The sequence below is a fragment of the Lissotriton vulgaris genome, chromosome 7 (genome assembly GCF_964263255.1).
Source record: "Lissotriton vulgaris chromosome 7, aLisVul1.2, whole genome shotgun sequence".
In the NCBI taxonomy this organism is placed as follows: domain Eukaryota; kingdom Metazoa; phylum Chordata; class Amphibia; order Caudata; family Salamandridae; genus Lissotriton; species Lissotriton vulgaris.
The window spans coordinates 1,387,051,655-1,387,078,599 of record NC_141695.1 but is presented as its reverse complement, the minus strand read 5'-3'; the positions used below and the strand labels follow the sequence as shown (position 1 = coordinate 1,387,078,599).

General features: G+C 44.9%; 1 protein-coding gene across 1 annotated transcript in view; it reads left to right on the top strand.

Moving 5' to 3' along the window:
* Positions 1–26,945, top strand: part of PRRT2 (proline rich transmembrane protein 2) — a 316,113-nt gene that overhangs the window by 172,876 nt on the left and 116,292 nt on the right. The window contains exon 3 of the mRNA XM_086932119.1: positions 11,621–11,753. Coding sequence (XP_086788245.1) covers positions 11,621–11,753 — 133 coding nt within the window. The remainder of the gene's footprint in view (positions 1–11,620; positions 11,754–26,945) is intronic.

Here is a 26,945-nt window from a genome sequence, read left to right as displayed (position 1 = left end):
GCTGGAACCTCTGCACAACACAAGCCCCTGGGTGCTTGCAGAGGCCGCCTTGACCAAGCTTGGTTACCCAGCCTGCACTCCTGTCTGTACACTGACTAGCAGGCTTGAATTCTAAGAAAGCCACTTCTCCTTACTGAGCTCCCAAACACTCAGAAGGGACTCCGAACAGTAAGATACAGAAGCACCAGTGCCACAGAGATAAGTAGGCCGAGCACTAGGTTAAATTCTTGTTTTAACGGTAACCCTGGTTTTTCAGCATGTACGTCTCCCATTGCTGAGCACAGAAGGTGCTTGAAACATATTTATTAAGATACCACAAAGTATCAGCAAGATGTAGGAGGGATGCAAGGGCCCACCTGACCAGTGGCGTAACCCAACTTGAGGGGGACCCCCCGCAAAGTACATAGAGGGGGCCCCCCTCCGGAGTCAGTCAGGAACTCTTCGGCCAGGGTCCTGAGCTGACAGGGCGACCTGGTGCTCAAGGGGCTTTAGGGGCCTATGTTACGCTCCTGCGCTAGACGACACTGACTAGCAACATGCAAGAGCGGCATGCAAACAATTGCCATACCAGCCAGGCTACCCTTGATATAACTAAAATACCTTCACTGCCCATGCTATGCCTCACATAGACTTTGCGATGCTGTCGCCTTTCCCCCTAGCGTTTCTGCTGTAACAGTGCAGGTCAATTCCATTAGGTAATATGGGAATGCCAAGTGATATCAACATACTGGAAGAGGGTTTTCTCTACCTAGACAGAAGTGCTTGGGAGACTAGTGATCCTGTCCCCAAATGGACTCACCTGGGCCTACTAGAGGAAATAGGGGTCAATCGAGGAGATTGCATCTTAGCTTGGGGGGCTTCATACCAATGAAGTGAGAAATTGAGAGATTTTGTATTACCCAAAGCACCACACCTTTTAGGAAGTGGCAGAGAGCTACACCTGTAACTCAAAATTGAAGACAGTATTTCTAAGGCCAGCGGATACCCCCACAAACGCTAAAAGATGTGGAGTCGTGGTGGTCATATTTTGGCATGATCTGAGATCTTTGTCTGTGCTTTCCAAAGGCTTTGGGATCTAGCGCCATGTAAGTTGTGTACTAAGATTGTATTTTGTTTGTCAAAAAAATCAATACAATTTGGTTATAAAAAAAGATAGCACAAAAGGGACCGTGTACCATAGAACCTCTTACAATTACCGAGAATATTTACTTAATTCCAATACAAGTTGCATTACTTTTTATAATAAGAATAACACTGCTTCACAGTTTGTTTACTCGCTGTGATACCTGTGCTGCTTGCATGTTCTATCCCCCACACCAACCTCCACGAGTGAGCTCTCACCCTTCGACCCACTACCTCCTGCAAGTCAAAGCGTGAGCTCAGAGCAGTATGTAGGTCCTGCTTTTCTGGGGACAACGTGTTGAAAACATTGCCTTCCTGCCCTTGAGTTGTGCAAGCTCTGGAGAACTGGCCTAGAACACTGCATGAATCTCTGGCCCACTGATGTGGGAAGCAAGAACAAAGATTCCTGGACTCCTTATTGAAGTCACCATGATGGCCTTTAATCCACGAAAACTGATTATATTGGCTGTATTGGCTAACACCCGTGGATTGGGAGTAGTCCTGCTCCAGAATGATGAGAAAGTAGAGGTGGCTGATGCTAGTCAGACCCTCATACACACCCAGAAGCCGGAGCCATGTAAAGGTTCTGTTGTCATTTCCAGGTTTATCTGTGTGGGCACAGCTTCGCAGCCACTAAGGATCACAAACTGCAGAAACCTATGATTCATGGGTACACCACCACCCCACTACCACCAGACATAGGAAGTGGGATCCCACAGCTTTAAAGATATCTGTTCACTGTCTGGCTGCTCCTTAAATCCTGCAGAGACCCATGCACTACACCCTACCTCAAGTAGGAAAAGGCTGAATACATGGAAGAGTTGAAGGGGCTCACGATGGCTGCCTCCCAGCTTCTTTTTAAGTGCATTTGCATAGTAGATGCAATAATAACCATCTTGCAGAACAATGTAATCAGTTTTTATGGATGTGGTAGGCCCTGGAGGTGCTCAAGTATGGTTGATAGGAACTGGAGATGTTGAAAAAAGCCTCCTACCATGATTCAAATGAAAAGTAATATGGTACTCCCTCATTCCGAGGGTCAAGTAGTTTGCACAGGTAGTGGAGTCAATATGAAAGCCTGTTGTGGGGGGAATGTCTGATTTCTATGCTCGGATGGACCTGGAGCGATGGATGTTGTTTGCTGCCTATTTTACCACCCTCAGGGCAGGTGAAGCACCCAGTACTGGTGCTATTGGAGAATTATTGGAGGAGCACCACGCCCTTGGAAAACCTTTAGCTTGGACATCTGAAGCACACCTGATGGGCATCACATGCTAGTTTTAGTTAAGCTAAGGGGGATATTGGCAACTCCCAGTGAAATAAAAATGTACAGTGGATATCCGTTTAGGGTTGTCATCTCCTGCAATACTTCCCCAAGTGTTCAACAGTGGGTAAACACCCAAAGGTGGCCTTGGGACACAAACATGTAATAAAGATTGAAAGTGAGCAGGGAATAGACTTGGAACTTTCAGTTGTCCTGTTCTACCAGGCATACAATCCACAAACAAGGAAAACCTGGCAATCTCCCTCATGATACGCCTACTGAATGTGATTATCCCAGCTCATCCTTCATGACCCACTGAATTACTACAAAATAGAAGGAGAAATAATTGGATAAAATGTCAATGGCATCTAATAAAGCTAACCCCATATAGTCAAAAAGCTGTTCACAAATTAAGAGCTGGGGGACTGGATAGAAAAATAAAGACAGATGCCTTGCAAACATCTGGGTGACTATCAACGAAGTAAAGGTTGACATGATGAAAACCATCAATTGTGACATCTGTATCACCAGACGAGCCTCCGACCTCAAGAAGTACCTAGGAGAGAAGAATCTGATGTAGAACTAGTGACAACCACCTCAGAATAACTTTGACCTCGATCTGGTAGGGGAAGTTGTCAGTTGATGGATCCCAGCAATGGCTCAGGACCTAAATTGTGCTCTCCAACCCTCTACCATTACTAGTCTCACTGATCCATTTGTGGCTTTGATGGAGACTCTTCTCCAGTTCTGCCACCAGGGAAAAGATCCAGGACCTCATTTACTATATTTTGATGCACAGCAGCGCAGTAAGCATTCCAGCTGCTCTGCCATGCGTCAAAATACATGTGCAGGAATGTGCTTTATCTACAAGATACAGCGCATTCCTGTCCTTCTCGCCTGCGCATAGACAGAAGCCGTGTGCCTAAGCAGACACCCTGGCGCCAGGTTGCATGGATGTATTCCCATGTTTAGGACAATTTGTAAATATGGAGATATGTCGATTCCATGGGTGTTGCGTGGAAAACCCACATTAACACCCATTGAACGCCCCTTTCACGCAGAGTAATGTGTGAAGGGGCCCTTATTTACACATCCATGAAAAGTTACGCAGAGTGACTACGTGACCTGTTGACACACGGACCTGCGTTGTCCGTGTGTCTACAAAAGTGATGCACCGGTAGCGCAATTAGCTTGTAAATAAGTCCCTCAGTGTATCACCTAAGAGCTGCTCCTTCTGTCAAGAGATGGACGTGACAATCTTTCTTGCTTCTTGGCTTTAGAAAGACTAAGAAAAGTGCAAGTCCTACCTTAAGCCACAATATGAAAACTCTTCACAAGAAATAGGTAAGTGAGAAGATGGTGTATGCCTTTATAGAGTATCAGAACATTGAAGGAAAAAGCCATTAATTCCCCTAGGGCTCAAAGGTGAAAGGCCACAATGAGAAGTAGCTGATAGAACCTGTTACTAGCAGCACTAGAGAATGGGCTGAGTAGGACTAGGAGATCTGCAGGGTAGAGTCTAAGCAGGAGAAAAAAGACTGGGACAAAAATGCAGAAACATGAAGTTACAGTTTCACAATATTGTGAAGGGCGGTAATTTCAATAGGCTGCTTATTTAGGGGAGAACAAATGGGCAGGACCAGGAACAGAAACCTAGCAGTCTGGAAAAAAAATCATATTAAATTGTTATGTTAACTTGTTAGCTTGAATTTGTATAGCGCATAACCACCTGCAGGTTTCTTAGCGCTTTGAGAAGGTAGCAAAGCTGAGAGGGAAATGTATGCAATGTCCAGAGCCTCCCTAAACAGCAGAGTTTTGAGTTGTTTCCTGAAAGGGAGAAGTGGAGGTTCCTTACAGAGCTTTCAGGGCAAGCGTTTCCATAGTTGGGGCATTAAAACAGAGAAGGCTCTACCGCCTAGGGAAGTGGATTTGACCCGGCGGGGATAGACCACGAGGCCAGGCTCGGCCGATCGAAGAGTACATCCAGGCACATAGTGCCTTAGGAGTTCCTTGATGTAGACTAGAGCCTGACCATGAACAGATTTGTGATCAATGCAGAGGCCTTTGAACTTAGCTCTCTGTTTGATGGGGAGCCAATGAAGTTTTTGGAGTAGGGGCGTCGCGTGTGGTTGTCTAGGGTTCTTGAAAATCAGTCTGGCTGCGTCATTCATGGTCACCTGTAGTTTCTTGATAAGTTTCTCTGGGAGACCAATATATGTGGCATTGATGTAGTCTAGCCTGCACACGATCATGGCCGACACAACCATCTGCAGTGTGGCTGAAAAGAGGAGAGGGGCAATTTTCCGCAGCGGTTTTAATAAGCCAACACAAGTACCAACCACGGCAGAGACTTTATTAGTCATGGAGAGGTTAGTATCAATCTTGATGCCTAGGTTTTTTACAACTGGGACCGGTGAAGGGGCGGTACCCAGCTCTTGTGGCAGGAAGAGGTCACTCCAGGGGTTATTTTTAGAGGGCATGACAAGCACCTCGGTTTTGTCAGGGTCCATTTTTAACGAGTTCGCTGTCATCCAACAGACCGTGAACCGAAGGATGATTTACACACGGGCGTGGCTTGAGGGGTGTTATCTATCTGGAGTATCAGTTGTGTGTCGTCTGCATAGTTGAATACTTGGCATTCCATACACATCAGTGCGGCCACAAGTGGCTGGAGGCAGACGTTGAACAGGAGAGGTGACAAAGCTGAGCCCTGTGGGATGCCTCAGATGAGTAAACCAATGTTCGACACCTGTTCACCCAGTTGGACCCTTTGGGAGCGACCGGATAGAAAAGATTCCAGCCCTTGGGGTGCCAGCCCACGGATGCCCAGATCAAAGAGCTGTGCAAGAAACTGAGGGTTATTGACTGTGTCGTATGCCGCAGACAGATCCAATAGGACCAGGGCACTCGGCTTTCTATATTTGGCCCTGAGCCTGAGTGGTTCCAGTAATAAATATTGACGCAATGCCCTCAAAATAGGCCATTGGTCATTTTGTTCTAAAAACATCTTCAAGAAAATACGATGTTTCTGCTGGCCAATCCCTCATCACAAGATCATGAATCCTTCCGCCATCCCACAAAGCTGAAGATCCATCATGAGCTCCAGGAGTGAGGGGACACTCAGAAGAATGAGACCCCCTCCACCACTTTCCCTCAAAACCCTGACATGGACCACCGCAAGACACTGGTGTCAGCACCCGGGACAGAGCATGGGCAGTTCAGTGCAGTGGCTTTCGCGGCTCTGGGTCCTGACTAAGCACCAGTGCCCTCTTCATTTGCCAGGCTCAGGAGCAAGGTGCGACACCTGCTGTCTGTTGTTGACTCCAAACATATCAACCAATCATATCATTAAATGCAATTACCCTACTGTTAGATTTTGGAATTAGTTTTTGCATTGTTGTTTATATCTCGTTTGGAAGCAATGGCATGTATAGCAAAGGAGATGTGACGAGCCTTTAACACAGGTTGCACTGCTCACGCCAATCTTGTACATACCCTCCATGGTGCCAGACAGAGCACTGTGGGTTGAACAACAAATGACTCCTGTGCCTTATCTTAACACATTTTTAGAAACTACACACTGCATTCTGTTCCATCGGTTATTATACCATTACAACGCATACCATCACATTGCATTTAAGGTAAGTGTTGTATAGTGTAGGGGTAAAAATTACTATTCCTACTCCAGTGAGTGCAACAGTAGGGTAAGTGTTGGATAGTGTAGGGGTAACAATTATTATTCCCACTCCAGTGAGTGCAACAGTAGGGCATGTGTTGGATAGTGTAAGGGTAAAAACTATGCATTGTAATGCTATGCGTTGTAGTGACATGAGTTGTAATGACAAGCATTGTAGTGACATGCAATGTAATAGCTGTTTTGTAATGGCATGCGATGTAAAGGATGTTGTGAGGTAATGACTGCGTTGTAAAGGTAGTACGTTGTGATGACTGTGTTGTAAAGGTTGTTTCCCATAACTGTTAACTGAAACGTACTACGTCTTTTTTTTTTATAACCACACCCAATCACATCACTAGACTATGGAGGCTCTATAATACAGAAGATACTACAGCCAGGATACGTTTTAGGAACGAAGTAGTGGATAGAAGGGTTAAGTTGGGGATATGCTGCAACACATATGCTGAAGGAATAACCAAGAGCTCCTCTAGATCAGCCACATTCACAATTATCTAGTCACAAATTAAAGTATTCTTGTTCATGTTCCTCAGTTGATTCCACTGAAAAAGGGTCACATACAGTGCTTCAGAGAGTACCAATGGGACATTGATTCACCAAGGATGGTAATGAATTATTTCCCCTGGGTAGAAAGGATTCTAAAGCACTGAACTGGCAGTTGTTTGTTTTGTTACAAAGCTGGAGCTGGCAGAAAGTAATGAAAACCCTTCAAATGCTTTTCAGGAGCTAATTACAGCTTGTGTGACACTTACAATTGTATTTCCTGATCTCTCTAGTTAATTACACTCAATATAAACAGTTGCCGGCTTACCAATTAAAAAAGCATGCTTGAGGGCACACCGGTAGGTGTCACAGTGGCCCTAAATGGGAGAGAATACAATACTCACTGTCCAGCGAAAAAGAGCAGGTTAAACATTTTCTCATCAGGAGAAAGGACCTTTTGCCAGTTATGTATACAATACAGTTTAGCCATTGGTTGATCTAGTACCTCATCATCGCCGAAAGAGGAATAATACACAAAAGCGACCAAAAAGAGGAATGTCGTGTTTACGAAACAACTACTCATTGGACAAGTAGATAAGACAAACATATTGAGATTTAAGAGTTCTATGAGGAAATTACTTTCGATGGAGCTATTATTCGGTGGAAAGCACTGGAGTGTCGTTCAGCCATTCAAAGTTATTGACCGCAGGACAGTTGTGAACTTCTCCCTAGAGATAAGCAAGATTGATACTTAGTACTCACAAAACTAACAGGTAAGGAGTTTTAGAATTTCACTTACCATTGAACAGTGGTTTAATGGTCGCAAATGTATGCCAATGCCTGGTTTACTGAATTTAGAACAAAATGTATTCCCAACCGCCAGCACAGGATACTCTGAAAGAGAAAAGATATCAACAATTTAGAGAGTATCCCTTTTTCAAAGCCACAGGGGATTGGGATCAGCCAAATCAATACACAAGTTATTCCCCTGGACTTGTTAAAACCCAATCTTTCGCTATGTGGATGCTTATTATCAAGGGAAAACAAATAGCAGAAGACCCTACATTAAATTTTTCTCCCAAAAAAACTCTCCTCAAGTCCCTGGGTATCCACTTGTAATATATAAATCCATTTCTATTCCTTTCTCCTTGCTTATATGTTCTCCTCACCAGTTTATTTGAGTGTGATCTACAACCAGCCATCTCCTATTGTTTTTTCATTGAGTCCATAGTCTAATGGCTCACTACGCTTCCTTAGTATTTCTTCTTCCTTATAGTGCTACTGGGCCCAGTCATGTTCTAGTCTCCCTGTTTGTACAGCCAGTATATACTATGTCACAAGGACACAGAATGGAATAGATGCTGTTCTTCCTTGAGGAGTCTGTATGCTGCTTAAGTATCACCTCTGATCCAGAGGTCAAGTGCTTTCTCAAAGCGGCTGCAAAGTATTTGGGGTGGGCGTGGGTAATTAGGCAGAGATTGCTAGTAGGGAAAATACTCTCTGCTTAGTTGAACAGAGACTGCTAGATTATCTATTCTCTGTTCCCACGCGAGGTGTCTTATCTGATGAATAATTTTAAAAATCATATTGGTTTTAATAGTGATATTGGATTGTTCTTAATCTGTTTTTATCACATGAACTCTGCACCTTGGATTGGATAAAGTATGATGAAATGTAATTTCATTTGTTTTTTTAATGTGCAATGTGCTTAAGTCATATTCGATCTTGTAATTTAATTGTATTTTATTATGTGTTTGTTTGTCTGCTTTTATGAGTAATACTCGAATAAAGCACTTTTGAATTGAATTGCTTTCTCAAAGGACATACTTAAACCACACCAAAAGTGACCTCTATTGAGGCGAGACACCACATTTCAAAACACATACTTGTTTGCTGAATACTTAAACTGATAATGCTTATACTGCCTTAAAACATGCTAATTTCCATTTATGTATTCGTATACTGCACACAGCATAACTCAATTGCGTCTAGGTGCTATTGTGAGAGGAAAGTGGAGTAACAACTGATAGGAGCTTATACAGAAATGTTTTCAGTTGTTTTCTGACTGCCAGGAGGTTGTTGGAGTGATGCATGTGGGCCAAGTTGTTCCAGCTATTGAGAAGCACCTGTCACCTAGAGAGGACTTGTAGTTAGTTTTGGGTACTGTGGGGTGTTTAGGATTATTAGAGTGGAATGGCATCGCTAGGGGTATTTTTTGGTTCTGTTCTGCAACATTTTGGAGTTGAGCCATAAGGGATTTCAACGTGTCACTTTCTTTGTACATTCAGCCGGTGGCACTTTTTATGATGTAGGGTGATATTTTATGTTTTTATAGCATGAATTAAACAAGGTATACATTTTTCCTGCCCCGTGTTGGAAACAAAAGTAAAACCCATCAAAAGTATACTTTCCAGATGCAATCATCCCTGCGGAAATAATTAATTACTTTCTTAGGTGACAATTTACAGGGCCGGCTTCAGCGCTGGTGGAGCCCATTGCAACAATGTTCGTTGGTGGCCCCCAATGACCATCTTCCCCTTGGTTTCCCTCACTACCATCCTTTAAAAGTGTCACTCAAGTCTCCATAACCACTCACTTTCAGATGTATTTAATTAGTTTTATAGTGCCACTCATACCAGTGCAGGGTGTCAGAAGAGCACTGTACATCACATACACTGCAAGAAGAGACAATCAATCATAGGTGCGTAAATCAGTGTATAGGAAATGTTACATAAGAAAGAGGACTACAAGGTGTAGGAATCACATGTCATTCGTACTGGTAGACAGCATAGTTTAATAGTTCTTGGTCTGGAGAAGCACAAACTCAGAATTTAAAACGTAATACCATGGTTGAGGGTTCTCTTCAATAAGCAGAATTGATTTCTATCCAAATAAACTCCTTTTCCAACATTAGAATAATGAAAGACTGGGGAAAAAAATAATAATTTATACTTAGTAGTTCGCATGCCGCTTTTTGAAGAGAGTTAATAGTAACCCTGGGCGTAGTTCGCGTAGTAGCGCTACGCATAGCTAGGCGAAGTGCACTTAGCGAGTTATACGCATAGCTACGCGAACTGCGTAGTGCACTGTGCAAAATACTGTTCGTACTGATTGCACAGTGCCAGATGCTTGTCCGCACTGTGCAATCAGTGTAAACCGCATCTTGCACAGTGCAAGCGGTCGTTTTCTGCCGCTCGAGTAGATTTCTACTCGAGCGGCAGCTCTCTCAACGCGGACTGGTAGTTTCTCATCGCGAGCGGTCACGAGCATACCCGACCACTCGCAATGAGAAACCCGGCCTCCCCGCGTTGAGAATCTCGCCAGGAGGTTTATTTTCCACGCTCGCAATTGGCAACTTGATGTTGCTGATCGCGAACGAGGAAAAAGTCTCGCCGGGATGTTATTTTGCTCGCTCGCGGTCGCCAACTTGACGTTGAGGACCGCAAGCACGCAAAAAAATGACTGCTACGCATATTTGCACTGTGCTGCGTGCAATTCGCGTAGTGAGAAGTAGCGCAAACTTCGCAAACTACAGGAGCGTAGCGTAGTAGTTCGCCCAGGGTTAGTTAAAAGCTCACTGTTCTATGTTAGGATTTTAACTTATAAACTGTAAGTAACAAAAGGATCTCTCAGACAAAAGCAGTAATCCACTGACCTATTTGCATGATATGCACTTTGTGATCTGCATGGTACACCTTCTTTGCAGCATGCACATTAACCCTCTGCACTACCCTACCATGACTCAAAAATTCCACTAGACAAACTCCCGATCTCTCTCTGGGAAAAACATGAATCACTGGAGTTATCGTGACATATTTATTGTTGCCTGAAAATTACTGGAGGCAAGGAATGCAGCAGCAGTAGCTTTACAAACGATAATATACTTGCAAACACAATGCCCACACCCGAAGTCAGCGCTCAGTGCAGTTGCACTGCCCTAGAGCCGGCAGCAGGAAGTAAGTCAGAGATGGATTTCACCTGCCTCATTCTCTGGATACACCCTGTGCTTATCTGTATTGCATATATGTTTGTCCATCTATTTCAATTTCTCCCCAGTCCTTGAACCTACTGTTTTTTGTATCTTTCTAACCCCTATCCCATGTCCAATTCAGTATTTGGGACCTTTTCATTCCGTTTGGTCAGAATGTGCACTGGATTGTCAGCCAGTGAACCTTTCGTGATGTAGGAAGGGTCATGTTTGATGTTTTTATACTGACACAAGATTAAACAGGTATGATTTCTTTAAACCTCTAGAAAATAATGAATTAGTTTGTTGCCAAAGAGTACCTAATGGTTATTCTGAACTAGAGATAAATGTAACATTCTGCAACCTGGTAGAAAGAAGAGTCACTGCAGCTATTTAGGCCCTTGTACCTCCTCTCCATTAGGAGGCATGTACTGTTGTGCCTCCTGGAGGTGAGCAGGGAAACTGCAGGGAACTATGCAACTCCTCATGGAAAGGAAGCAATGGCATGCTTTGCCTTCTGGTGGTCAAAGACTGAATTGCAACTACAAAGGTTTAACATGTTCTCATTCACATTAATTGTGCTGACATTTAGCTTGAGAAGTACAAGTGGAGTTAGAGGAGATCTCATTAGTACTTATGTAGTGAGGATGGATGCCACGATCTCTGGTGGTTAAATGTGGAACTGCAGCTATGTAAAATCTTAAGACTCCAGCAGAGTAGAGATGCCATACTCTGCCCCACAGTGGTAAGACATCAAATTGTAACCACAAATGGTCTTGCAGTTTCTTCTCCAGGATAAGAGGCATATGTTATTATACCTTATGGTTAGATATGAAGATTCATTTTCTGTGGACATCACAGGTTCTCTCATACCAGGAAGAGAATTAATGGCTGACCTTCTAGTGGTGCGAAGGGGAACTGCATCCATATAAAATCAGAACCTAATGTTTTCTTTTGCTTGGGCAGGATATGATGTGAGGCATTCCATACATAACACAAGAGGACAGCTGACCATGATGGTGACACTTTTAATTTTAATCATCCATTTCAAGAGTCTTACTTTGTTTCTATTTTTTATCTCTTTCTCTAGTCTCGAAACAGCTTTCAGCAGGGGGATGTTGATGGTGCTCGAAGACTGGGGCGTGTGGCCAAGCTTCTCAGTATCGTTGCATTGGTTGGTGGCATACTGATCATCGGGGCATCCTGCGTCATCAACTTTGGCAGTAAGTACATCCAGTTTTAGTGAATGTCTCACAGGTCCCTCTACTCCTGTTCCAAGTACAATCTAGGTCAGGTAACTGCCTGGAGTATCACTTTGCCTATGTAACTGCCATCAAGTTACCATTTGAATCTGACCTGCCCCCTCACCCACCAGGAACCATCCAGCCTTAGTGAACGACGCCCAGTCATATGTAACACAACTGACTATTCTGCCAAGTACCAGCCAACCCTACTGATATGTGATGGCATCATGAATATAATTTGATTCAAACAGGTGTTCACAACTATCCAGAGAGTATCCCAACACCACACCTAGTTCCAACTTAGCCCAGTGACTGTCACCCAAGACCCTTACATTCTTAGCTACTTCCCCTGAAATATCATTGCTCCAATGACTTCCCTCATATGCATCATTCAACATCAACAATGGCATCCACCTGCCATTAGAACCCAACCATTCCTACCTTCATCCCTAAAGTACTATCTTCCCTCTCGGACTGCCATTGGTGTACCATTTGCTACCTGCGACTACTGCCTTCCTTTCACATATTATCTGGCCTGGGGGGCTGTCAACTTGAAAACACCTGGCTACAGTGACTGTGCCACACATACTATTGGCTCCTGTGACTGCTTTCCCTCAACTCCATACACTATCAGGCTCCAGCGCTGCCTCAGAAATACCATACAGTCCCAATGACTGTCAGCCCCAATGTTAATACTATTTTCTTAAGTATAGTTAGGCCCCAGGTAGTAACCCTCAACCCCTATGTTTTGTGTTCCCAAACATCATCTAAGCCCAGTTACTGCATCCTCAATACCAATAGAACCCCACTATCAAACAACCGCAACAACTATTCCCATATGACCTATTTTTAAACCCAGAGAATGATGGCACGCATCTGCTCCATCTGCCCCCAAAAGACCACAATATATATATATATATATACAGAGCCCTTAAGTAACATTCAGCCACACTAAATAGCATTCACCCATCACACAGTTGATCCATCCTACGAAAAGTCCATGCCTATGACTAGCAAACCACCCCTCGCCCACAGCACCATCTAAACATTGTGAGTCGCTGACAAGTATTCTCCTTCCCAGGAACACCAACCATATCCTCCAAGTATTATTTGACCCAGATACTGCACCCCACATGCCACTGGAACCCAGCAGCTATTCACCACTATTAGAATCCTGCTCAAAAAAATAATCCAGTATTCAAGATGTGGCACCCTAGACCCACCCCTCAAAATACTATCAGAATATTGCAATTGTCATCACACCAGAGGAACTGCATTTGCATGCCTAGCGACATAAACATTGGAGACTGGCTTGTCTGATGTATCTCCGAAGGTTGTGATTCAAGCATCCATAACAACCGTAGCCATTTCCAACAGGTTGCTGGGACAGTTCTGGTCTTCATCAAAAGAACAGGAAGTTTACATGAGAAAGTGGATGTTTTTCAATCCAATTTCCCAGTCTTATGATGTGATGTCCCTATACGGAAAGATCTAGAAAAAATCCACCCTAAACCTCCGACCCCAAGAAATTGTACAGTTCTGTATCCTGACATAATTCCCACCCTGGGGCTTTGTAAGAGATGCCAATGCGGTATTATCCAACAAGGTCACATTATCAGGTGTTCTCAAACTATCTAACTGAAACTCATGAAAGGAGTTTAAGGAGGGTTTTCGCTCAGCCAAGGTTTACTTTTCAACACCATAGAGACAGAACTGAAGCACTATGAAAGAACATCCACACAGAACTCAGGACAACACTGTTGTACACTTCTTTCAAGGGATGAAAGAATACTTAACATAGAACAAAAGGCCCTTCCACCAAGCCGAGAGATCCCAAACCCAATTCCACAAGTGTGACAAGAAATTTGACGCTGTAACTGCAAATAAAATTTGTATATCTCCAGTACGCGGGAATCGCTAGCACCCCCCTCCCCCCCCCTCGCTCATACCTGCAGCCGCAAATGCAGGGACTGGTACGGGCAGCCAAGGGTCTAGCTTAGCCTCTGTGTATCTCATGCTCAGGGCCGGACTGGCCATAGCGGGCACCGGGCATTTCCCCAGTGGGCCGCCAGGGTGGGGGGCGGTTGTGTTTTTGCAGCATTGCTGCAAAATCGGCCCCTGTAACAAAATCGTCTGAAACCGGCACTGGCAAACAGCTCGGCCGCACCCGCAACACCCCAGGAGGGGCGGCTGAGCACTTTGCCAGGGCTGGATTTGGTTCCCAGTCTGGCCCTGCTCATGCTTATGGAATAATATATTTTCACACCTACTATTTGCACCATAAAGTGCGTTTGCACCTATTGAAGAAATCAGCTAATGTCATACCATCAGCCAACTTGCTACAATATGTACTGCATTGCACCACCTCTGGTTTTACTGACTGATGTATAAAGTGTTCCTCCACAGATCTAGACTTAAGGCCCGATTTAGATCTTGGTGGATCAGGTCCCGCCTTTGCTTTTTCAAAGTGTTTCCCACCCGGCAACTTGGCGGTCTGCCCTTGTTATTTAGATGTTGGCTGGTTCATAGACGAAAGACCACCAGACGGTGAAATAGGCAGAAGCGGCTGTCCGTGGTGCTCCATTCCAGATTCCTGCTGTCCTGATTAGGATCTGCCTTTCCGCCGTGGTAATCGTGGTAGGAATCCCTCCTACTTAGAGTTGGTAGAATCGAAGTAAATGAAGTAAAACCGTAACTTTCCTCCTGCTTCCGTTTCCATCTTGTACATCATCTTCCAGGTCCCTCCTTTGCTGCACCAACTCCTCCACAATGCCAAACGACTTAGTTGTCGCCCAGATCAATGGTACTTCTGCATTGCTCTTACATGCAACATTTTTCTGAGGTGTAATACAGTGAAGTTCATTTTTCTATTCATCAAGATAATATGAACACACCTGTATTGACACTTAAAAAAATATTGTTGCTGTGGTGCTTGTGGATGTTGTTCATCTGGTGCCTGTGGGTGTGCATTCAATAGTGTGTGTATGTTGTGTGTATGTATGGCATGCAATATGTACCAAAAGGGGGCTTAACACATAACCTACATATACATTATGTCACTTTCACAACATATATGTGTAGTGAGATAATGATGAATGACATTTACCTGTCTCCACACCACCATGGCCTCACTCCATCAGGACACTGCTGCTGGACACTGCCAGCACAACAGGAACATCTACATATTGTTGGCGCAATCCCATTGGCATGATGGCGATGGAGTACTGTTAGCCAACAGAGAAGATCGCCGCCGCAGCGGTCTCCTGTCTATTACCGCAACATCTAAATATGGCGGGCGGACCGCTGTCAGCTTGCAGAGTACTTGGGACTGCCGCCGTCGCTGGACGCGGTAGAACAGCCAAGATCTAACTCAGGCCTTTAGTTTGTGCTGCTGAAAATAACAAAAATAATAAATGAATAAATATGATGTACGTTTCTGGAAGACTGACAGTAAATACTAGCAAGATAGTTAAAGCAAAGGTCAGAAGTGGGCCACTCAAGTGGCAGGCTCCAGCAACGTGGCCCAATCCGGGTTAGAGTGCACAGAACTAGAAGACTCCAGCACCAGCAAGTCTGGCAGTGGTCTGGCTTGACTGCAAAGATACATATTGGTCTCCTCGCTGGTTCTGGGTGACTGGGCACCATGTGAAGTCATTGAACCCTGTCAACATGGAAGAAGAGTGTTTCTCGAATTTGGGGCCCAGCCTCCCTTAGTGTGACGGCTCCATGGAATTCAGCTACCCACAAGCATGAGTGTGCACCCATGAGTCACCAAGATTCTTGGAGTGCTGGGTGCAGCTGTCCCTAGGGTCTTCATCACCACCATGCCTCCCTTCCATGAGTTTCCGTTGCCTGGCATCTCATGCTAAGGGATCAGACCCTCCCCAGGGGTTTATTAGCACCAGCCAGACAGTCCTTCTTCAGGAGCCATGGCAATGTGGCGTAGACTGCAACACATGCATAGTGAAGGCAATGTGCTGGTCTCCCGTCACAAGCCAGGAACTGAGGGCAGAGGTGAAGCTATTGATAGCAGTTACACTGGGGTTCGAGGTTTTGAGGGGCTCTCTGCACCCCAGTTATGTCTATTTCAGCACCTAACCAGTTACTAAACATGTGCTGGGGCCCATTTTGCTTGTTAGCTTTAGGACCCTTGGTATGGCACTGACTGAGGGCATTGTTTGGATGACCAAATGTAGGACACCACTGGCAGGGGTCTGGAAACCCTAGCAATTCCTGGGTGGTTTAAGCACATTCTTGGAGTCCTCAGACCTCAGAAACTTGCCAGGCACGCTCTAGCAAGAGCTTGACTTAGGACCCATGACATATACATCACTACTAATCTTCAGGATTAAGCACCCTGTACAAAAAGCCAAGTAGAAATAAATAATAGACAACTTTCAACATTTGCAAAATAAAGAGACAGGGGTCAGACATCTTCTACGGCCGCTAGTAAACGGCCTATTTTTAATCAAAACCAGTTATCATATATGTGGTACACACATCACCATTAAAATTAATGCCCAATGTTCAGATTCACGTTTTTCCCCAAAGTTTTTTATTGCCTTCCCTACGGCTGTGCTTTTGCATTAAATTAATAGAGTGCAAGAAGGAATTAATTACACGAAAAGGGACAAAAGTGCATTAAATGTAACACAACAGTACCACTAATGGGAAGAAAAAGATACAAAATGCAAAATAACCATTTGTCTGCTTGAGGAATAAATGACGGGGGAAGAAAAGAAGGGGGGCTTGCACATAGAGCCACTGGGATCGTAATGCACTCTCAGACAGTCTTTTCTAAACTGTGCGGTAGGCCAAGCACGATTACTTGTTGTTGTTTTTAGGCCTTTCTAAGTCAGGACCATCACATTTTCTGTCTGCTACTGGGTGACAAGGCTATGCATTTGTTGTGGTTCCGTGTGACATTTGCTAGTAACAAGTGCAGTACTTAATTTGTGCCTGTGATTGCAAGTGGTGAGCATTGGCACTAGTTTTTGAGGACATGATCAGACTTGACCCAGAGCAAAAGTGAGAAAGCCAGAAAATAATAATAATAATAAAGAGGTTTATAAAGCGCCTGGTGACGCCATCTCGGCGTGTCCCTGCGCTGTGGAGATAGAATCTGTGCAAAGGCAATGGTAGGCTCCTCTGCCCAACTGTGTATTAAAGATTGTACAGGTGGGTTTTTAAGAGTTTTCTGAACTTGACCTCAGATCCTTCCAGTCTGAGGCTAATCGGGAGTCTGTTCCAGTTGCTAGCCGCTACCAGTCTGAAGAGTGGCCTCCCAATTTTGCTCTTTTTACGCGGGGAATCTTCAGTAAGCCCGCTCCTACTGAGCGTAGTGCTCTGTTTGGCTCATAAATGTGAGAAAAGGAAGAGGAACAGAAATATAGGGGGAAAAAGAACAAGGAGAGAAATCTGTGATGAAAAAACCTGCATGAGTAAGTGAGCCAAAGAGAAAGGAAGTGTAGGGTGGTGGAAAAAAGTATAAGGTGGAAGCAAGACCAAGCAGCCTAGACATTCGGCACGCCTAGAGTATGCAGTGGTGGGCTCCGAAGAAATATATTTGATCTACACAGGCTTTGTCATTTGCATTGAGCTGTATGAGGATATGGAAAATTATCAACTACACCTATTGTTTGCTTCGGTGTTGTACAGGGAGGACAAGATAGTGTGCATTGATATTTTTTTTATTCCATCAGTTTTCTTCTGGGTGTAGTTCTGGTGATGCAACTGGCTGCGGACTGCTGTTCAACAGAAACAGATTAGAACCGTTGTTTTCTACACTTCTAAATCTTCTATAAGATGGTGGGTTGTTCGGCTGCTTATCTGTTCATTGAAATGCTTCATAAAAAGGGCAAGTGAGTCTGCTGTTGCCTGTAGCATTGCTGCTTCATGCCTGTGCCTCCAACATAATAAGGTCCTATTGCCAGTGCTTAATTTGAGTTGGTGATTGTTGGTAAGGGGACTGGCACTTATTTTTCTGCGGGCACAAGGAGATGATGGAGTGCTGAAAGTTTTCAAACACTCACCGCCAGTCAACTGAGCTAAAGAATAATGATGCATTAAACCCAGATCAGTTGACTGGGGGTGAGTGCTTGGAATGTTCAACACTCCGCCCATCATCCCATTTGGTTTTGCTTTGTTCGCCCTAAGTTGGCAGGGTATGCCCAGACGTGGGTCCCTTGCTCACTATGCCACAGGATTCAAGATAGCCTGGCTGATGAGGACTGTGAGCCCGAAACCGGTCCCAGGATGCTTGTTTCCGGTCCAGGGAAGACATGGCTTGGCAGTTCGGGCTGGACTGTTCCCATGAGGCACAGGGTCAGACTGATTTGCATATGGCCATATCTGAACTGGGGTGGCGGAGTGAGCTAAAGGATGATGATGGATTAAACCCAGATCAGTAGACTGGGGGTGAGTGCTTGCAATGTTTAACACTCCGTCCATCATCCCCTTTGGTTTTGCTTTGTTCGCCCTAAGTTGGCAGGGTAAGCCCAAACGTGGGTTCCTTGCTCACTTTGCCACAGGATTCAAGATAGCCTGGCTGATGAGGGCTGTGAGCCTGAAACCGGTCCCAGGATGCTTGTTTCCAGTCCAGGGAAGACATGGCTTGGCAGTTCAGGCTGGACTGTTCCCATGAGACACAAGGTCAGACTGATTTGCATATGGCCATGTCTGAGCTGGGGTGGCGGAGTAAGCTGAAGAATGATGATGGATTAAACCCAGATCGTTAACTGGGGGTGAGTGCTTGCAATGTTCAACACTCCGCCCATCATCCCCTTTGGTTTTGCTTTGTTCGCCCTAAGTTGGCAGGGTATGCCCAGACGTGGGTCCCTTGCTCACTTTGCCACAGGATTCAAGATAGCCTGGCTGATGAGGGCTGTGAGCCCGAAATCGGTCCAGGGAAGACATGGCAAACACAGTTCGACTGGATTGTTCCCAAGAGGCACAGGGTCAGACTCATTTGCATATGGCCATATCTGAACTGGGGTGGCGGAGTGAGCTAAAGAATGATGATGGATTAAACCCAGATCAGTTGACTGGGGGTGAGTGCTTTCAATGTTCAACACTCCATCCATCATCCCCTTTGGTTTTACTTATTTTTCTGACAAAGAGGGGAAAACGTCAAAAGAGGAGAAAGCAGGAACCTGCATTAAAGAGATAATGGGGCTGGGAGTGTCTGGTAGTCTATTAAAGAAATATTAGGTGGAATAAATACTATGTAGCCTTGGCAGTCAGCTTGCCAACATTTAATTGCACTGGCCGCAGGCTCTGTGCAGAGCTTTTGGTACAGGTGCTCATTCTTTTCCAAATTCAGAACTGCTTACTCAGGGTTGGCTCCTCCGCTGAAGTGGAGGAGCATAGCCTCACCTAATTACCCCCAAAGCCACAGAGATGAATAATAAAAAAGTAATTCATTACCATTTTATTTTTTATCCCTGTCCTGGACTGTGTGTCAAGATAAGGCGGGCATGGGCATCCGCAGACATTTTTCCAGGGGGGCTAAACTGGCAAACGAAGGGTCGTGGCTAATGTTAATCAATAGGGGCGGGGCTAAAATAGCAGACAATCAGGATCGGGTAATGCCCAAGCCAAGCTGAGAAAAAAAGTGGTGAATTCTGCATTTGAAACTGGTCAACAATTAGAGCACACATATGAACCCTGATATTACCGCCCTGGCCCCTTAAAACTCACATATTCCCTGATCCCTAAAATTAGCCCCCTGGCACCCCAAAACCTATAACCCATACCCGCCCTGACCCCTAAAATTGTTCCCCTGGCACCCCAAAACCCATATCTGCCCTGAACTCTAAAATGTCCCCCCTTGTAACCCAAAACCCCTACCCATCCTGAACCCTAAAATTACCCCCCTGGTACCCCCAAACCCATACCCACCCTCCTCCCCAAAACTCATACCCGCCCGGAACCCTAACATTACCCCTGGCACCCCAAACCCCATATCTGCCCTGAACCCTAACATTTGCCCTGGCACCCCAAAATCCATGCCCACCCTAAACGCTAAAATTACCCCACTGGCATCCCAAAAGCTGAACGCTACGGTCAGATTTACAATCCCATTACTCCACTTTTGCATCACTGTTAACATGGGAAAAGTGACATAAAAGTGGCCCAAGGGGCTTGTAAATCTGCCCCTACAAGCTTACACTACATTTACATATTCGGAGGGGACTGTCCGCCTTGACGTTTACATGCATGTAAGTCTAAAACACTGTAACCTAGATATGCAGCCAGTAGAAAATGCTAGTGATGCTGTAGAATGCATTAAAGTTACTGGAACTTACTTAAAAACTGCTGCCTATTCTTCTGATACTATTCAGTGGAGTCGGGTTGATCAGCAGCACTGTTGTCCTGGCATCCAGCCCCTCCCAAAGGTCTCACTTTCTAGATAGGTGTGGGTCAAATGTCTCCTGGATTATCCTTGCCTGGGCCTCCTCTGCTTCTTCGTCGGTGCCCTTGGATGCAAAAAGAGACAGATCCATGGCCCTGTTCACCATTTATCTGGTGAACAGCGCCGTGGATGTCGATTCCATACAAGTGCACAGACAGCAGGGTGAAAGGGAATGGCAGTGCAGGTGACACTTTTCCTTTGTAAAGTAATTCCTGCTGGCATCATAGCCCAGGGTGTGCACTTGTATGGAATACACATCTATACAAGCGCACAGACAGCAAACCCTGGGCTATGACACCAGCAGAAATTCCTATACAAAAGAAAAGTGTCACCTGCACTGGCCATCCCTTTCCCCCTGCTGTGCACATCTTCCCACTCCCACTCCATGACGAGGAAGCTAGAAGTGGTGAATTGCCATTCAGAGGGGTGTGAATGTTATAAGAATGTGTGTGCCTGGCTGAGACAGCTTCCCGGCACACCATACACACACAACCGCACCCAAGTACTTCACACAGGTCTTTAAAAGACCATTTACTTGGTAATGAGGCTTTGTTGTGATTTCACCCCTACTTAGAACCCCTGCATCTCCACTCTGCACATTGCTTTGGCTGGATAAATTAGCCCCCCTCCCGAAATTTGAGGGAGACAAGTTGACGTGAGGTTTAAAAGAGGGGTGAACGAGGGATTGAAGATGCTGAGTGGTGACAGTGATGGGGAAGACATTTAATGCAGTTTCCTTTTCAAATGGGTTTATTGTACAAATCTACTTTGACAGACTCGCAGACAGCAAATGCTGCTGCCTTTCCATGGCATCTGATAGTTATTTTCTGGAATTTGGGTTGACGAGTTGATCAGGTTCTTTTCTTCCTTCATATGGTGGGGATGAGTGGGTTGCAGGGTGCCTGCACTTGTCGCCTCTGTCATTGGTAGCCCCTGCTTCCATCTGAACGCCGAGGATCACTGCCCCCCCCCCAACCACAGGCACCTGGAAGGGTCGCGGTGATGTCTAGGGTGACCAACTGGCATGTGTGCAAATTCAGGACAGTGAGTGTAAAAATTCAGGACAAAGGGTCAAAATTCGGGACATGAATTCAGGACAGGAGGTCAAAATTCAGGACAAAAGGTAAGGTTTACAGACACATCGGAGAAGGTTGCCCAATAGTATATAAGTAAGTGAATAGACAACCACTAAAGTACAAGTGAAAATAAGTTTATATTAGGTTGAGACAATTGTGCACTTCATGGTTTGTCAGTATACGCGCAGCTTTAAGCAAATGTGCAGGTCTTTTTGTGATAACAAAACTACCCCCACCTTTCCAGCTCCCAGAGAAAACGCCTGATGCCCGGTCCGGCCAGTCTGGCCTTGATACCACCCTCCAATGGCGCCCCTCATCTTCACATAGACCCTCTCTCATGTGTATTTAATTTCTTCTATAGAGCTACTCATCCCAAGTATGTGGGGCAGAGTTTTGGAGTGTGTTACAACACACACATATTATTTAGAGACAATGACTCATATAAATGGGAAAGTCAATGTATAGGAAATGTTGTTTAAGATAATGGGGCTTAAAATGTGTAATCATACTTTCATCCATCATTCAGTCTTTCACCATTCATTCTGTACTTCCATCTGTGTGCCCATCCATGTCCATATTCATCCATTTACAAACCTATCCATAACGTTTCCTTCCACCCCAAAATCCATACCCACCCTAAACGCAAAAATTACCCCACTGGCATCCCAAAAGCTGAACGCTACGGTCAGATTTACAATCCCATTACTCCACTTTTGCATCACTGTTAACATGGGAAAAGTGACATAAAAGTGGCCCAAGGGGCTTGTAAATCTGCCCCTACAAGCTTACACTACATTTACATATTCGGAGGGGACTGTCCGCCTTGACGTTTACATGCATGTAAGTCTAAAACACTGTAACCTAGATATGCAGCCTGTAGAAAATGCTAGTGATGCTGTAGAATGTATTAAAGTTACTGGAACTTACTTAAAAACTGCTGCCTATTCTTCTGATACTATTCAGTGGAGTCGGGTTGATCAGCAGCACTGTTGTCCTGGCATCCAGCCCCTCCCAAAGGTCTCACTTTCTAGATAGGTGTGGGTCAAATGTCTCCTGGATTATCCTTGCCTGGGCCTCCTCTGCTTCTTCGTCGGTGCCCTTGGATGCAAAAAGAGACAGATCCATGGCCCTGTTCACCATTTATCTGGTGAGCAGCGCCGTGGATGTCGATTCCATAAAAGTGCACAGACAGCAGGGTGAAAGGGAATGGCAGTGCAGGTGACACTTTTCCTTTGTAAAGTAATTCCTGCTGGCATCATAGCCCAGGGTGTGCACTTGTATGGAATACACATCTATACAAGCGCACAGACAGCAAACCCTGGGCTATGACACCAGCAGAAATTCCTATACAAAAGAAAAGTGTCACCTGCACTGGCCATCCCTTTCCCCCTGCTGTGCACATCTTCCCACTCCCACTCCATGACGAGGAAGCTAGAAGTGGTGAATTGCCATTCAGAGGGGTGTGAATGTTATAAGAATGTGTGTGCCTGTCTGAGACAGCTTCCCGGCACACCATACACACACAACCGCACCCAAGTACTTCACACAGGTCTTTAAAAGACCATTTACTTGGTAATGAGGCTTTGTTGTGATTTCACCCCTACTTAGAGCCCCTCGCAGACAGCAAATGCTGCTGCCTTTCCATGGCATCTGATAGTTATTTTCTGGAATTTGGGTTGACGAGTTGATCAGGTTCTTTTCTTCCTTCATATGGTGGGGATGAGTGGGTTGCAGGGTGCCTGCACTTGTCGCCTCTGTCATTGGTAGCCCCTGCTTCCATCTGAACGCCGAGGATCACTGCCCCCCCCCCCCCCCCCCCAACCACAGGCACCTGGAAGGGTCGCGGTGATGTCTAGGGTGACCAACTGGCATGTGTGCAAATTCAGGACAGTGAGTGTAAAAATTCAGGACAAAGGGTCAAAATTCGGGACATAAATTCAGGACAGGAGGTCAAAATTCAGGACAAAAGGTAAGGTTTACAGACACATAAGAGAAGGTTGCCCAATAGTATATAAGTAAGTGAATAGACAACCACTAAAGTACAAGTGAAAATAAGTTTATATTAGGTTGAGACAATTGTGCACTTCATGGTTTGTCAGTATACGCGCAGCTTTAAGCAAATGTGCAGGTCTTTTTGTGATAACAAAACTACCCCCACCTTTCCAGCTCCCAGAGAAAACGCCTGATGCCCGGTCCGGCCAGTCTGGCCTTGATACCACCCTCCAATGGCGCCCCTCATCTTCTCATGTGTATTTAATTTCTTCTATAGAGCTACTCATCCCAAGTATGTGGGGCAGAGTTTTGGAGTGTGTTACAACACACACATATTATATAGAGACAATGACTCATATAAATGGGAAAGTCAATGTATAGGAAATGTTGTTTAAGATAATGGGGCTTAAAATGTGTAATCATACTTTCATCCATCATTCAGTCTTTCACCATTCATTCTGTCCTTCCATCTGTGTGCCCATCCATGTCCATATTCATCCATTTACAAACCTATCCATAACGTTTCCTTCCATCCATCATTTCACTCATCCATCCCTCAATCCACCCTTTTACTAATCCATCATCCATCCATCCACCCTTTCACCCTATCCATCCGTACACTCATCGATCCACTCTTCCACCCATCCATCCATCCATTACCTCATCCATCCAGCCATTCACCCGTTCAGTCATCCATTTACCCATCCCCCTTCCTCTTTCAATTACCCTTTCACTTAGCCATCCATCCTTCCATCCACCCACCCATCCATCTACTCATCCACTCATGAATTCATCCATTGAACCTATCATTCATCCATCCTTTCACTCATCCATCCACCCTTTCACTCCTTCATTCATCTATCCATCCTTTTGTCCATCTACCCGCAATTTCACTCACTCATCTAGCCTTACATCCACCCTTTCATTCATCTGTCCATCCATTCACCCTTTCACTTATCAATTCATCAATCCACCCTTTCACTTATGAATTCATCAATCCATCCAACATTTCACTCATCCATCCACCCATTCACTCGCCCGTCATCCACCCTTTCACTCATCCATCCATCCATCCATTCATCATTTCACTCATCTATCCAGCCATCCATCCACCCATCCCTTCACTTACTTACTCACTCACCTTTTCACATTAATTATGAGACCCATAAAGAACTGCACCCTCGCTGTAGTTCCTAAAGCAAGGGGTGGGGTGGAGCAGGGTTCACTATGCCCCTGCACATAGGCAATCTGAAAAAGTGGAAGGCATGAGTCATGCATGATGCACAGTGCCTTTATATGGGGTGACTGTGACATGGTATTGTTTCCAGAGCTTTAAGTGGGATGAAAAACTAGGGGGGTCTTTCCAAAAGGGTGTTTGATGTAATAAATTGCGTGGCTTAAAACACATAAGCTTAAAATCTGTGCTTAATATAATGTGCCGCCCGACTGGTATTTTTGTAGATTCCGTCATTGCATCCAGATATATAATACAACAAGTAACGTTACACTTAGAACAAGTAACGTTACACCTACAACAAGCCAGAACTATTGGCTTTGTCAATGGTTGTTAGTTGCATAAAATAAAAAAGTAGCAACCATGGCTGCTATACTATAACTCTAATCCTTTCCTTTCAACTTCTTTCATCGCCTTCTTTAGGCTAACTGGATTCTCACCTAGCAGCAGCATGGGCGTTTTTTGCTCTTCCATGTGACAGAATGCCCTGCCCTGGACTGAGGCTGGAGGAGGCCACCACATGCTGTGCCAGCCCAGACTGATACAAATACAAGGAGAGTGTGGGGGATTCCCACACTGAATCCTGTAGGTGCTCCTATAGAGGTTAGTTACCTCTAATTTTTCAGGGTTTATTCAAATTCAAAAGGCCAAATAGTTCATCAGAATTTTTTAATCCAAAAGGTCGTATATTTTGATCATATAGACACAGATAATATTCAGTATATTATTCATCACATCTCAAAATGCCAAATCCCAATGCATTTCGGGACAGGTGTCCCTTCATCAGGGGAGACTGACTGACCCATTGTCATTCTGTATGTGGCAATCAGCCCAACACAGAATGATAATGGGCGGGGTGGGGCTGCTCTTGTGCTCAGAGGAGTGCGAGGCGGCCCCATAAGGGAGCAGAGGCCGTTTGCAGGGGCACAGCTCTGTTCCCTGCAATGCCTAAAATTACAGACAAAAGGCGTCTGTGCATTTGTGCACATGGGGGTGCGCAGGGGGGCAAGGAGAGGTGCTCCAGGGGGGGCAAGCACCCCGCCTTACCCCCCCTGCGGACGCCCATGAAGGCGGGCCTGCCTAGTTACATCAGTAGGGTGGAGGGTGGGCTGTCTATGTACTGTTTAAAGTGCGCATGTCTGTTTGGCTGCCAGGATAGTGACAGCCAGCCACACATGCACACTTTAAACATCTCTGACCCAGAAGTCTAAAGAAAGCTGGATTTAAACAAGTGCAGGCCCCTGGAGCGGTGTGAGCCGAGAGAGGCTGCTCCCTCCAATCAGGGTGTTGCTCTCATGCTGCATCAGAGCAGTGCAAGGATTCGTCAAGGAAGTTGCAGCATCCAGTTCCTGCAAGAAGAGGTCCAAAGCGGAGGCGCCGTGTTCATCTTCAGGTAGGTGTTAGTGTTTTATTTAATATTATTTTTGCGTGCCTGAAACCCCCCCCCCCCCCCCCCCCGCCCCATAGATGCCAGCCGCTACTGTGTCTACTGCAGGACAGTCTCTTAGCTTTTGTACAATGTTGCTCAAGGGGGCACCACACATTTTGAAACTACTCTCTAAAACAACCCTTGACATTCTTGAACCCAGAACTAATCCTTCTAGAAATCTTTTTGAAAAGTGTCCAAGTGTGATTGACAGGATTGCAGTCCGTGTTGCTTTCCAGAAGAGCTTAAAATCCCAATGTCTGCTATCAGGTTTAAGCCTGTTAAGCTGCTGAGTAGAGCGGCTGATCGACTAATCCTACTCTTATGGCGGATTGCAGAAATTACTTTCTTAAAGACGTTGTATTAGAGGCATGACTTAAAGTCAATGAATCTCAGATAGGAGAGCCCTACATAAGGTCCTTGTCCCTTTCTTGATTATAAAATGTTCAACGCGTGTTGTTTAATTACACCGCCAATTCTCTCAATCTATAGTGTACTGTATCATATATAAAATGAAAAATGAGATGTGTTCCTGAGACAATCATGTGTCCAAAATCTGTACTCTAATCATTTTGAAATTATATATGCACCTTACATCTTGTAAAGTGTAAAGTCTTGATAACTGCATATCAATAATTGTAATTCCAAATCAATTTTATGTATATCTTATTAAAGAAATTATCACAAAAAACTTAACAAATGTAATTTTCTATATAATAAACTATACAAAAAGTTGAAAGTACCTGTACATGTTTATATACAGACCCTATGTTACATGTTGCCTTTTGCAGCACTGAGTGTCATTGCCTCGTCTATGCTCTGTGTTCTCAATTGCTATATCCCCCTGTACTGGATATATGACGGTACAACGCGTACCGTTACTACGCATACCGTTACCACGCTACTTTTACCACGCAAGTCGTTACAACGACTTGCGTGGAGGGGCGCTGGATAGTAAATTATTTAATTTACTATTCCAACTCCAGTCCCCGTGGACTCTAGGGAAAGGAGTTGGATAGTAAATTAAATA